At 39.4% G+C, this 15,207-nt stretch overlaps 1 protein-coding gene across 12 annotated transcripts in view; it reads left to right on the top strand.

Annotated features, from left to right (window-relative positions):
• The window catches only part of map7d3 (MAP7 domain containing 3), a 158,898-nt gene that overhangs the window by 133,897 nt on the left and 9,794 nt on the right, over positions 1-15,207 (top strand). For all 12 annotated transcript variants that reach the window (XM_051935178.1, XM_051935177.1, XM_051935174.1 and 9 more), the window contains one exon: positions 10,505-10,730. In XM_051935178.1, coding sequence (XP_051791138.1) covers positions 10,505-10,730 — 226 coding nt within the window. The remainder of the gene's footprint in view (positions 1-10,504; positions 10,731-15,207) is intronic.

Below are 15,207 nucleotides of genomic sequence, written 5' to 3'. Positions count from 1 at the left end.
TCTATAGTAATGCTCTTCCAAGCCTCTACCACAGCTATCTTCAGCTCCTGCTTATTTCAGGGAGTTGTCCACTTAGGTTTTCTTTTCAGCATATGGAAGGCTTGCTCAGTTGGATTTAAATCTGGTGACTTGCTTGGTCATTCATGTTCCATGTTTAGCTTTGAAAAACTCCTGTGTCCTTAGCTGTATTTTTGGGATCATTATCTTGTTGGATGAAGCACTGTCCAATGGGTTTGGAGGCATTTACTGGAACTTGAGCTGATGTTTCTGTACACATCAAAAATCAGTGTGCTGCTGCCTTCAGCAGTAACATCATCAATGAAGATTAGTGTGCCAGTACCTGTGGCACCCATCCATATTACTAACCGAGAATGGTAAACTGGATATGGACGCAGGTACATGGCATGCCCATAGACGCAGGAGACATAGTGCGCAGGCGCCGACAGCGAGCGAAGTCTGATCCACCAAGAACGAAGGAGTCACAGCTCAAAAACGAAGGAGCTCAACTAACGTAAATAAGAAATGAGGCAACGCGCCCATAGGTAACGACACAGCCACACAATAAAGAGGATTCCGCGCTGCACCCCAGAGTCAAACTGAAGAGGCTACGGAGGCCCCACAGGTCCACAAAGATAGTACGGAAGGCGCGTGAAAGTACGAAAGGCACATGCGCCTACAACGCGCTTCTGAACTAAACAGTCACACTACACAGCATAGTCCACGTGCTTCTAACACACCTAAGGAGGCCCCACAGGTCCACAAAGATGCGAGCCCGGATGGATAAAAACCATAGACGTGTGCGCCTACAACGCGCGTCTGAAACCGCGGAAGCAAAACTGTCTCGGCTCTAAAACCAAACAGCTCGACTAACAGAGCTACAAAAACGAGCCCGCATGGACAAATACAATGTACATAGACGCCTACAACGCGCGTCTGAAACTGCGGAAGCAAAGCAGGCACGGGTTCAAAACGAACGACCACAACTGACGTAGATACATACAGAAGCGAGCCCGCCTGAATAAAATTAATGAACGTAGGCGCCTACAACGCACCTCTCAAACAGCAGAGTGAATAGATAAACGGCAAAGAAAGGAACGACAGACGGCCGATAAACAATTCCGCCAATTAACTGACAACGCATTCTGTAATGAGTCCACTATTAGTGGACATCCATTAGGATTAATGAATATACTTCCTTTGTTCGTCATCTACACCTTTACACTCCAGTATATCTCATACATTCATCAATGTATTTCGGGTTACCCAACACCGGGGGTAGGCGAGCGAAGCGAGCAGGGGGCGGAGCCCCCTTGTACATGCCTAAGCCATAACATCCCCACCACCATATTTAGCAGATGAGGTGGTATGCTTTTGGATCTGAGGCAATTAAGTTGTGACTCCATACTTTACTCTTGCCATTAGTCTGATACAGGTTTAATTTTATCTTGTCTGCCAACAAGACCTTTTTCCAGAATTCTACAGTCTCTCTTAAGTACTTTTTCGCCAGCTATAATCTGACCATCCTGTTTTTGTGACTAACTAGTGGTTTGCATCTTGCAGTGTGGCCTCTGTTTTTCTGGTCATGAACTCTTCTGCAGATAGTCATCTCTGACTCATACACATCTGCCTCCTGTAGATTGTTTTTTTCTGATGTGTCCTACTGGCATTTGGAGCCTTTTCTTTACCAAAGTGAGGGTTCCTCAGTTAGCAGCATTGGCCTACTAGTCCCTTTCCAATTACTGAGATCACAAGTTGTATTTTTGTTTTTAAGTCACATAGTTGCTTTTTTGACTTTCATTGGCACAGCTCTTGTCCTCATTTTGAACACTGGCAACTACAGACTTCAAAAGTGGTCAGCAGGTAGAAGCAAGACTAAGTATCTTATGCCTGCACTATTGAAGCAGTGAAACATACCTGAGTAATCACAAACTCTTTGTTGCCAATTGTCCCAAACATTATGGTTCCCTGAATTAGTCAGACAATGTATAAAAAATTTTTGAATTTCTACATGGTGTAACTGAAGTGTATGCAATTTGTGCTTTAATCCTGTGTGAATTGCTTGATATGTAATTTTAAACTGTGGCACAGAGGGATAAATCAAGGAAAAATGTCTTTGTCCCAAACTTTATGGAGGCGACTGTACCTTCATATACATTAGTTCTTTATTCATTTTTCTAATCAAACAATTAGGTCAATTTAAACATCTTAGTTTATATTCAACTACTTAGTAAACGTTTTACAGACATTCAGGGCTGCTATTGCCCATGCTCTTGCATAATAGCAAATAATAGGACAAACACAAAAACATACTGTTATAAGTATGTATCTAATAAGTATTTTTTAGCACACATATGTTGCACCAACTGTAGAAGTGAAAACAGCTACATGCATCATAACTTAGGAGAAGTCCTCATTGGTTTTTAAAAGTGATCAGTTTTAATGGAACATTTTGAATCCGCACAGCTGGTTCACACTTTGCTGTCTCTCTTTCCTGTACTGAAAATGCCTTTCTCACACTCACTCACTTCTTAATTTTCTTTCTTCTAATTTCTTTTTCCTCCTCTTATCTGCCCTTCTCCTTTTTATCTATGTGACCAACATTGGCTAATGCCATGCACGTTTGTGCCTGTGCTGCTTAACAAGCAGGGTAAGTTTTTATATATATATATATATATATATATATATATATATATATACTAATAAAAGGCAAAGCCCTCACTGACTGACTGACTCATCACTAATTCTCCAACTTCCCGTGTAGGTGGGAGGCTGAAATTTGGCAGGCTCATTCCATACAGCTTACTTACAAAAGTTAGGCAGGTTTCATTTCGAAATTCAAAGCGTAACGGTCATAACTGGAACCTCTTTTTTTGTCCATATACTGTAATGGACTGCAGCTCGCTGGCCGTGGGAGGCGGAGTTGCGTATCGCGTCATCACGCCTCCCACGTAATCACGTTAACTGACTGTGAACGCAGTACGTACAAAACAAGGAAGAGCCCCAAAGAGCGCTGAAGAAAACATTCATTACACAATTGAGAAGGCAGCGAAACAATAAAAAGCGAAGCACGGTGTAAACCGTAAGTTTAAATTAAGTTTATAGAAACGCTCCCGCTGCCGTTTGCAATACCATATTCGCGAGATACAAGTTTAATGAGAAGACACGAGGTATAAACGAGATTTGGATCACTTTGTAACGGAGTTAAAATTGCTGTAGCGAGAAACTTTGAAGTGCCGGGTCTTAGCTAACATTAAATAAAGCCGTGGACATCGCAACATCACACAAGAGAGCGGCTCACGTGAACTGACTGAACGCAGCACGTCGGAAACAAAGCACCGTGTAAACCTAAAGTTTAAATTAAGTTCATAGACTTACAAAAGGTTGCCATTGATTTGAGGCAAGATTGCTTTTCTCCTGTACAACTATACGTTGCATTCTCAAGAGTGTGCTTGCACGGCTTGGTCATATTACAACCGGAGTGCTGAACTGACAACGTGGTATACAAAGAGATCCTTAATAATTATTGGTACATTTTCCCTCAGTTTATTATTTAAAATTTTAAAGCAGTACTTCGCCTCTGCGAAGCGCGGGTATTTTGCTAGTATATATATATATATATATATAAATACAGTAATCCCTCGCTATATCGCGCTTCGCCTTTCGCGGCTTCACTCCATTGCGGATTTTATATGTAAGCATATTTAAATATATATCGCGGATTTTTTGCTGGTTCGCGGATTTCTGCGGACAATGGGTCTTTTAATTTCTGGTACATGCTTCCTCAGTTGGTTTGCCCAGTTGATTTCATACAAGGGACGCTATTGGCAGATGGCTGAGAAGCTACCCGGCTTACTTTTCTGTCTCTCTTGCGCTGACTTTCTCTGATCCTGACGTAGGGGGATTGAGCAGGGGGGCTGTTCGCACACCTAGACGATACGGATACTCGTCTAAAAATGCTGAAAGATTATCTTCACGTTGCTATCTTTTGTGCAGCTGCTTCCTGAAACGACATGCTGCACGGTGCTTCGCATACTTAAAAGCAAACAGCCCTATTGATTTGTTTGCTTTCCTCTGTCTTTCTGACAGACTCTGCTCCTGACGCGCACTCCTTTGAAGAGGAAAATATGTTTGCATTCTTTTAATTGTGAGACGGAACTGTCATCTCTGTCTTGTCATGGAGCACAGTTTAAACTTTTGAAAAAGAGACAAATGTTTGTTTGCAGTGTTTGAATAACGTTCCTGTCTCTCTACAACCTCCTGTGTTTCTGCGCAAATCTGTGACCCAAGCATGACAATATAAAAATAACCATATAAACATATGGTTTCTACTTCGCGGATTTTCTTATTTCGCGGGTGGCTCTGGAACGCAACCCCCGCGATGGAGGAGGGATTACTGTATATATATATATATATATATATATATATATATATATATATATATATATATATATATATATATATATATATATATAATTAAAAGCAATTGATAAATTAAACCACGAAAATGTCCCACTGTGACACACTCCACCACAGTTAAGACAGGCCTAAGTATTTTTCACACATTTTCACCTTCACGGAGGTCTTCTGCCCCTAACCCTCACAAATGTGAAGGGATAACTATATATATATATATTATTGTGCACTACTATCAGTTCTGTAGTAAATTCTTCCATTGAGTGATCTTACTCTGTATCACTAAAGTGTAATTCACATGGAAGCACTGTATGGCCTGTTCCATACCATATTTTGTTTTTTTTCCCTTTTCCCCCATCATACAGTAATTTTTACTGTATTATATTGTGGTCTCTTTTCTCAAGTACCTAAAATATTTGCTGAAAAGTCCTTTGTCAATTCAGATGTCTACTGCCATTTAAAGGATCTTTATTGGAATTTGTTTTACTTACTTCCATTACATTACCTAGAAATATTATAGCATAATGTGTCATTTGATTTTGAGTTTTATTCTTATTAATTATTCATTAAATTTTCAGTGGCATCTTAACATAAATGAGGGAAACAGGGTCAACATGCTGAGTTGGACCGTTCAAGCTACCCTGTTCTCAGGAACTTCTGCCAATACACTGAAGAGTTCCCAAACACTTAAACCATTGATTTGCATAATTCCTTCTATGTGTACAAAGTCCGACTCCAGCTTCTTTCCCAGTGTGCCATGCTATGTTGACTTTCTGAGAGAGGTACCAAGATGACTCTCCTAACTGTATTGTCCCATTCCTGTTCTACTCCACATGAAACCATGAAGAACAAACAACAAAGTGTAATACAAACGAATTGTCATCAGAAAGTTCAGAAGGTTAAATGCCTTTCTGAATAAGTGTGTGCTATGTTTTTTTTAAATAAATGAACAGAATTGGCTGATTTAATTACCATATTTTTCACTCTATAAGATATACTTCTTTTTCCCCAAAAGAAGGGTGGAAATGTCTGTGCGTCTTATGGAGCGAATATTGCGTCTCAGACCGTGATGTGTATTACCTGACAAAAGTCGACATCCAGGAGTAGAGGGCAACAATCAGCTGTTAATGGTGACAAAACTCACTTTTACGTTACAGCAGTGGCGGACCGTCAGGGCCTGCAAGGCCTTCTCTGCTGGCCTAAAAAAATATCTGAATCACAAACTAATGTTAATTATGTTTTGTCCATGAATACTTATTAAATAATTCCAAATAGTCTGTCCACTTCCTTTCATAGCTTTTCCGATGGTTGTGCTGCTTCCAGACATGTATTTTCGTATTAAAGCATTTAACCAATCACATTTCAGCCATCATTTGTTGCCAGGCAGGGTCAAAGTCAAAGAAGTCTGCCCGGAGGCCTTCACAATCCGTTCTGCAGGCCCTCTAACACAAAATAAATGTTGATTAAACTGTTGCTTCAACCAATCAGATTTTAAGTTGGTTTCACTAGGGCCCTCTAGCAGGCGTACGGCAACGTCACCGTATTCAGACCCATTGATTGGATAGGATGGTGTAATAGCTATTTTGTCACCCCACAATGGCTGAAGGAGGAGAAGAAATAGATTTGGTGGCAGATTTACTTTCAAGGCCATTTTCAAGAAAAGCTGGACATTGTTAAGAAAGGTCAGACAACTCCGAAGCTAGCTAGCCTGTCACAACCAGGAGGACGATTTGTCCGCCACTTTCAGGTTACCAACTACGAGCGGTACCCATGGCTTACAGGGTCCGAGGAACAAATTGTATTGCTGGGAGTGCTTGTTATTTGCCACTGGTTGACATGGTGTTTGGAGCCACACTGGGTTTGTAAATTTGACTTGCCTAACCAAGGCAGCAACGAGACATCAAAGCACTGCCGGACTCTTACAAGCAACGGTGCTTTCCAAAACTTTTGGGGAAACCAGAGTGGATCTACAGCTGAATGAGCAAGTGCATAGGGAAACGAAGCTCCACAACGAAAAGGTGAAGAAAAACAGAGAAATCTTAAAAAGACTGATAGACTGTGTCATTTTTTTGGGCAAACAGGAACTTTCATTTCGGGGACACGATGAAAGCACGGGATCCAATAACAGAGGGAACTATGTGGAGCTTCTTTCTCTCATTGCTGAGAGCAACACGGATTTACATTACCACCTGTCCACCAGTAAAGTGTTTAGTGGGACGTCGGGTAAAATACAAAACGACCTGATCACTGCTATTGCTGAAGTGATGGGGGAAGAGATAAGAAGTGACGTTAAAAAAGGACCGTTCGTCTCTATTATGGTGGATGAGACGACAGACGCGAGTAACTAGCACTGGTCCTGTGTTACGTAACGGGCATAGGTGTCAAGGAGCGATTTGTCAAATTTGAAGATGTTACCAGTGGGAAGCGAGCCGATGACATTGTAGGTCTTATCATCCGATTTTTATTGGAAAATGAATGTCTGGGTAAAGTTGTGGCACAGTGTTTTGACGGCGCAGCGGTCATGTCTTCTGGATTAAATGGGGTGCAGGATAAAGTTAAAGAGAGAGCACCTTTGGCTTTATTCATACACTGCTATGCACATCGGCTCAATTTAGTACTGACTCAAGGGGCCTCAAAGCTTAAAGAATGCAAGATCTTTTTCGGCCACCTCAATGGCCTTGTTGCATTTTTTTCTAGATCGCCTCGGCGCACGCAACTACTGGACGAAATCTGCCAGCGGCGTCTCCCTCGTGTGGCACCAACACAGTGGCAGTACATGACAGTACACATCCAGAGTGGTCAATACGGTCTTTGAGAAAAGAGATGCTCTAAAGGAACTGTTTCATCACATTCTGGAGCATCATGACGAGTATGATGAGGACACAGTGCGCTTGTGCTGATGGATTTAAAGCACGTCTGGATGATTTTGAGTTTTGTTTTTTGCTTCACACATTCAATGGCATTTTTGAGTATTCAGACGTGCTGTTTTCAATACTACAGGACAAAAAACTGGATGTGCAGTTTTGTCTGGCTAGGGTAAAGGAGTTCTGTGACACCGTTGAGCGAGATAGAAGCCGATATGAGGAACTCTACGAGGCCACTGAACGCACCGCAGGCGCTCCGAGCGCACGAAGAGGTCAAGCGCAAGATCCTCGCGCGCACTACCATGGCAGGATTCTGGACAATATTATTTGCCAGACACAGACCTGATTTCAAGACCATGAAAAACTAATTTGTCACGCTCCTCGACCCCGAGAAGTTTCGGGAATACAAGAAAAATTTCCCACATGCAGCCTTCTCCAGTTTAACACAGAGCCACGGAGCACTTTTTGATCTGTCTCGGTTAAAAACAGAACTGACTGTAATGTATTCCATGGATGATTTTGCAGGAAAATCTCCTACTGATCTCCTTGACTTCCTTCATCAGAAAAATCTGAATGAGAGCATGGGGCAGCTGTACACATTGGTATGTTTGGCGGTGACCATTCCCGTGTCCACTGCTTCTGTCGAGTGGACATTTTCAGCCCTAAAGCGAATTAAAACTTATGCCAGAAATACGACAGGGCAGGTTCGGCTTTCAGCATTAGCTTCGATGGCGATAGAAAGTGACTTCATGATGGAACTGAAGCGCACAGATAATCTGTACGACAGAGTAATTGAACTGTATTTGAGGAAAGAGAGGAGGATGAATTTTGTTTACAAATAATCCGAATTTTTGGTGAGTAAAATGTTGCAATTTTCCTAAATAGTATTGCAAGTTTATGAGTTATTATTGATGTATTTTATGTGTGTCGCGGCAGTAGCTGCAGTAGAAAGGAACTTGTTCACCCCTGGTTTGTCTATTCAATAAAGGCATTTATTGTGGCTACAGGAGTTATCTATCTGTGATGCAGTGGCTCTTTATACTGTATTTCTGCATATTAAGATGGTTTTTATAACCGTAAATTAGTTTTTGAGGGGCGGGTTGATTCAGACGGAGCACTACTGAAGGCCTAAGTGTGAAATGCACGGTCCGCCACTGCGTTACAGGTATTTCTTCTCTGCTTGGAGGAATGTTAGACTCATTGACTCTGCATCTAATCCTTGTGTGTGCATGAGTTTTGTCTTGTAAATGTGTTGATTAGCAGCAAGCAGCCTGCTATACCATCCCCCCATCACTGCAGAAAGGGTAAAAAATATATTATTTGGAACACATGCATTTCTACAACAATCTATGTAAACACATCATTAAAACAGAAATGTTCTTCATATTTTAGTAATAAATGACGAAATGTACACAAACTCTATAATGTGTGAAGCCTGAAGTCCAAAGATCAAATAAATACTTTCACAAAAGGTACAAAGATAATGCAACAGTTTCCGTGGTGCAGCAGTAAGAACTGTTGACTTGTAATCAAGATATATTATTTCCCTATACAACTCAAGGTACCTGGCTCCCAGATAATCGAGGCTTGAGCTGGGAGAACTTTGTGCCCTTTTTGTGGCAGTTGGGGGATGTAATAGTAGGCTGCTTGTCTTGATCGACACATTTACAAGAAAAAAGATGCTGATGGAGAGGTGCGAAGGGATTTAAGGTGGGCTGGGTTTGCAAGTTTTTCCGTAGGCTTTGTTAATTCTAGTGTTAATGTGTCTCAGCACCAGTCTCTCAAAACATTTCATCATGACTGGAGTGAGTGCCACCGTCTGTAGTCATTCAGATAGTCCACTTTTGTTTTTTAGGTACAAGGATAATCTGTTTTTGAAGTAAGCAGAGACCATAGATTCTCTCAGAGAAATGTTGAGGGAGCCACTGATGAAGTCAGCTAATTTGGATTTTAAAACACACCCTGAAATTCCATCTAGACCAAATGCCTCGTGGTCATTAACTACATTAAAAGTTGTCCTTACATCTTGCATATAAGCAAAGAAGGATTCATCATTTGGGGCTGCTGCGGACAATCACAGGCTTCTTGTTATCAAAACAGGCTTAGAAAGAATTAACCTGCTCAAGAAGGGGACCAGGCATATTTTTATTTTGTATGCATTCCTAATCCCTGCCAACATTTATGAGAATCATTACAGCTACTAAATTCTATCACTAGTTTGCTCTTGGTACTGATGTTTAGGCTTCTTAGTTGCTTTTATTGTGCATTTCAATATCACCGTTTTGAAATGCATTTTTGCATGTTTTCAGTAAATTCCTGATGTGTGTGTTGATCCATGGTTTCTTAAGAAATATGTAGATTGTTTTCATGAGCACACAGATGTCAATACATTTTTTTTGTTTTGAATCCCATTATGGCATCTGCATACTTGCCCATATCTGATGAGAAGGTACATTTTATGAGCATTCTTGTGTTTGAACATGATGCTTGTTATAGATAATTCATGAATAGCACGGAAGTCCAATGATATAATTTAACACTCTGATTCCAATCACGAAGGGCATTTATCCTAGTCAGGCTTATCTTCCAGTAGGACTAAAGAATCAGTAGATTTTATCCGTTCATGCACAGTATCCATTGTATTAAAAAATTAAATGAATATTCTGGTATGTGCATGAAGACAGCAACTCTAAGTCACAATTAGGGAACTCTTTCGTCCTTTCGATTTGCAATGGGTTACCCTGTCAGAAGAGCACACATCTCTAGAAATATTTAAGAATCATTGAGCCACAAAAACCCCATAACCATGTCTAGGCCACTATCATAGGAGGGGTAATTTTACTGTTTACAGTAGCTATATCAAATTCTTACTGTATATACAAATAATTAATTTGTCCAGTCTATGGTAGTGTTTTCTTTTTTTAACTGGAATAACTAGTATTACATATTGACCTAATCAGCATACAGTTTTATTGATTTTGAAAATATTATTCATATTTTTAATTAGAAGTTTTTTTAGAAGAAAATTATAGTTATAGTGGTGAGGTAAGAACAGCGTATCATGCTTCAGAATAGTGTGATTCATTAGTTCACCAAGTTTTTTCCTTGTACTGTGCTACTGCATCCAGCACTGTAGACTTCAACTTATCTCAATATGTATTCACAGCATATTGAATTATTTCTTTATAAGGGCATTAAATGTTTTAATTACCCTGTTTGCTTAACAGATGGAGATCCTACCATTTCTGCCCATGGAGATTCATCTGTTAAGGATTATGGACCTGAAGATGTTTCTGAGGAAGCCTTTTCTGAGGGAAAACCAAAAGAGGCTGTGGAGCCTGTAAACATTGGTCCTGGAGGAGAAAGAGAAACTTTGAATGGGGCTGTAGAAGACGCAGATAAGGAGAACAATAATGGCGTTGCATTTGACAGTATCCAGCCTGTGTCAGTCAGGTTTGTGGTCTTCCTTACTGTGCTCACTGTAGTTTTTAGGACTATATTTATATTATAAAAATTGAATACTCTGTGTCAAGGCCAGGCTTTTCTCTTGCTTAAAATGTATACTACATGGCTCCTGGCAGTATTGTAGTAACTGATTTTAACTTTCATTGGGCACACTCATTCTGCCTTCTCCTTTACACTTGTTTGTTACACTTTTCCCTCACTTTGTCAACTTGCATTTTATGTTTCTCTTACTATCATCCATTCATAAGAATTTTCACTTATTTCTTGCTGATGCACATGTGGTCTGTCATTAGATGTGCTAAAATTCAGTAGATGTTGTTAAACCATGTTGCGGAAAAACACATTTTGTTGTATAAGACACATTCTGATTGCAGTTAGCCCTTTTGGCTTTAGACTTTTGCATGTTAATAGGTCTATCATATGTCTGAAAGAACTAGGAAGGAAATGCTTTGTCATATTGTTAATAATTAAACATGTGAGGACACAGTGTCGCAGCACTAGCAAGGAGCTGGCGCCCCGTTTTCAGGGATTGTTCCTGCCTCGCACTGTATTCTTGCTGGGGCTGGCGTGACACTGGAAGGATAGATGGATAGAATGATTAAACATGTACTACGAAGATATTTCAATGTTCCTTAAAAGTTTTGAAGAATCTGCGTTCTAAGCTTACAGATGGCTTAACATCTATTACAAAGCTGATTATGTGGCGATTGGTTACTTGGAGAAAGAAAAGGAAAGACAGGAATTGGTGGTTAGTACATTTTGAAAAAGACAGTACTGCTGCAATAAATTTATTTTATCGAAGGTCGTGCACGGCGCAGCAGACATCTGGCGGGAGGCAGGAACAAACTCTGGACAGGGCACCAGCTCGTCACTATCACTGCTCCACCGTGTTCCCATGATAAATAACATGCTTTAACTCCTATCATGAAAATATCAAGTATACATGTCAGTATTTTAATTATTCAGAGAGCTCTAATGTCACAAATGTAATGGATTCTGTGTCCTGTCGGAGGAAGAGAAAGCCCGTTTAAGAAGTACGTAGTGATTCACACACACAGATCACATAGAAGAACACATACAAAACAAAGCATTTAAAGTGCTACTTTAGTTACGATGGTATTTGAGAAACTAGTAAATTAAACAATTTTAAGATGAAGTTTATGATGTTCTACTTTAATGACAAAATAAACTACGTGACTAAAGTCGAAATTTCAGGATTAAAGTTGTCATTTCAAGCTTTTTTCCCCACTGTGTCCCTATTTTTTTTTTTCTTTTCTCTATACCCTAATAAGGTTTCATATGACACTCAGATGGTGGGTTACGACTTGTGTTTTCACAGCGACTTTGATATCTGACGTCTTTTTTTATTTCGGGCACTGTGCAACTTTGTGAACTTGAGCTTTCAAGTTTCTCCAACACTCTTATGTCACTCGATCAACTTCCTTTTGTTGTTTATACCACTGTTTAAACCAAGAAATAGTAAGTTTTTCCTTGCCTCCATTCACTGAAATTCTTCTATTTTCCCCTGTGCTTTTGCCATTGCCTTTTCACAGAACGCTGAGCTTAAGGGCTACTTATATTGATTTGCATATTCAAAGAGGTGTAATTCTGGGAGGAGTTAGGGAGTGGCAGCAGGCGCTTGCACGTGCATTACTTTTCACGCAGACCGGGATTTATGGAGGGGAAGAACGTGGAAGTTGGCGAACGCACAGATTTATGCATCTGGATTTTTTTGTGCTTATGCACATTTCCGCATATGTCCGTATGCCATGTTTTAGTGTGAATTCTACGCACGGCGTTATGCATGAGGCCCCAGGACAGTGCTTTTTAGTGAGTAAAAGAAGTTTGTAACTTTTTTTGTTGGTAAGCATTTATTTAAAAATCATACTATACTGAGGCAGTACTGATTTTAGGTTTTAATGCTAATGAAAAGTCAGGATGTTTAGCAGTTTTTTAGCTTTGATTAATGGAAAGTCAAGATTTTTAGCAGTTTTTAAGCTTTGTATGAATCGACTTTAAATAACCTTTGTAACATTATTCAATTCCACTTTAATATGGAGTTCTGCTGCAATATTTTTCACACCAGCACCACCAAGAACTGTATATAGCATGCTGAACAAAAAGCAGCTCAATTCAGCCAATATATTAACCCCTCGGGGTGGACACAATTGTACTACTATAGCATACAAAAAGTCCTTAATTAGTTACATAGTACTTCTAATACATCCGATTAACCAATGGCACTATAACAGGGGCCTGTTGTCTTAGAAAATTTCCTGGGTAAAGCCTGGTAACACAACTAGTCACTTAATAGATTAGATTTTACCACCACAGTAGGCTCTTAAAGGTTCAATTTAGAAATGGTTCACTAGTTTGTCACATAAAAGATGAAAATTCAGTCAACATTCAAATTAAAATTTAAATAGTGCTTTATACAAATAAATATTGTGTAAAAAAATGAGTAGCACAATATAGGAGTAAGTTTAACTAATAGATTTGTGAGCAGTTGTGACAAAAGTCAATTGGTATTTAAAAAATAAAACCTGAAAAAGAATTACATAAGAAAACTCGTCTAAAAAGTTCTTATGTGCATTATGGAAACATGCAGATAATAATGAAATAAATAAAGTTGGTGTAAAAAGTGATGCTGCCATGGTAAAGTTAAAACGTTTATTGACTGTTAATTAATTTTGGCAGAGGTTAAACAATTTTCTTATTCAGTGCTAAACTCAATATACAGTTTATCTTGAAGAACGCTTGTGTAAATGCCTTATAAAAATGTAAATGCCTTATAAAAACGTGCACAGAACAGTAATTTCTGAAGCCAGCTTGTGATGTCTTTTTCTCTATGCAGATTTTCAAAAAATGCTTGATAAAGTGTCTAACAGCTGGTGTACCACCAGTGATGGATATAGAATGCTAGATTTTTTATTGTAAGGCATAGGCGTATGCTTTTATACTTTGATTCCCCATATCTTCTTTACCATTTACTAGAGCTGGGAGGTATACCGTTTCTTACCGAAAACCGTTTTTTATTTTTGTTATGATATGGATCCCAATACCGGTTTGAATAGCTTAAACAACGTTCGGAACGTGATGCAGCTTGAAACTGTTTAAGGGGGCACCTTTTTCACTGCTACACTGTTAAACATGCATGCAACGGAGTACATGCGTTAGTGGAGGTATTAAGCAGTGAAAATGGACAGAGAATATTTAGAAGCTGTAGCAGATGATAAAGTTGAACGTGATGACACAGAAGAACTTTTGCCGAAAAAAGGAGCTGTGTCTATTGTCTGGAGATACTTTGGTTTTAAAAGGTCAGATGTGGACCAAACAACTATTTACTGCAAATGCAGTTGAGCTAAAGTTGTCACCGGAGGCGGCAACACGAGCAATTTGCTGCACTACCTTAGCTGCAAACATGCTTTGGGGTACCATGAATGTATGGAACGAAGATTGGCACCCTCCATGTCCTCCGGTAAAACTGAAAAAGCTAGAGGACACTCGAGTCAGACGTTACTTGCAGACGCGTTTGCTAGAGGTACTGCCTACAACAAAAAAAAGCAAGCGGTCGATTGAGATAACCAACGCCATTACAATTCATACAGCTAACGTGTCAGTGGACAGAGATTGATAACCTTAACAGAAAGTGTAGTTGGTTTACAAAACGTATTTACTCTTTATTCCTTTTCTAAGACATGTTCAGTGCAATACAACTTTTGACAAGCACCTCTGGATATTTTACTAAGTCTAAATGCCTCTTTGGATGGTTGAAAATATGTTATCAAAATTATAGTTCTAAATTGTTTGCAAAATTTGTTCAGTAAAATGGTTCTATATTTTGACTGCAGCTGTCATGCAGTGCGATTCCTTCTCTTCATTAGTGCCACCCCATTGAAAACTATCACTTTAAGGGGCCACGCAAACCTGTATTAATACTTGTGTGCACATTAAAATGTTTTTTTGTACAATGTGCAATTCTCATGACAGTGGAATTGGTCATTAGTAGCCAGTCTACTGCAGAAATTGCAATGGAAAATGTGGTTAATATACACTCGTGTATGGGAAAAAAATACCGTTGAATACCGTGAATTTTGGTCATACCGCCCAGCACTACCATTTACTTCTCCATAGTGTCAACATCTTCTATGGCTGTCCTAAAGAAGTACTTGTAAAGACAGTCTAAGTTGTGATGAGTTGCACCCTTGTTGTGTTACTCTAACATGGAACAGAGATTATCAAAATTAAATTATTATTAGAAAAAATTAAGTAAAAGAAGCAAAATACAAGAGATAAATAGTAAAAGATCTCAAAGTAACAACTTAATACAATAAGTGGGAGAAATTGCCATTTTTGGATTTTTTGACCTTTGCCGTCTTTCTGCCCGCTAGGCAGGCTGATAAACATCACTTCCACTTGGCTCTCATACATTTTTTCTATTCTGGGATTGTAACAACCCCTTCAG

This window comes from Erpetoichthys calabaricus, chromosome 12 (genome assembly GCF_900747795.2).
Source record: "Erpetoichthys calabaricus chromosome 12, fErpCal1.3, whole genome shotgun sequence".
Lineage (NCBI taxonomy): Eukaryota > Metazoa > Chordata > Cladistia > Polypteriformes > Polypteridae > Erpetoichthys > Erpetoichthys calabaricus.
Note: the sequence above shows the minus strand (reverse complement) of the source record. Positions and strands in the feature narration are given on the sequence as shown.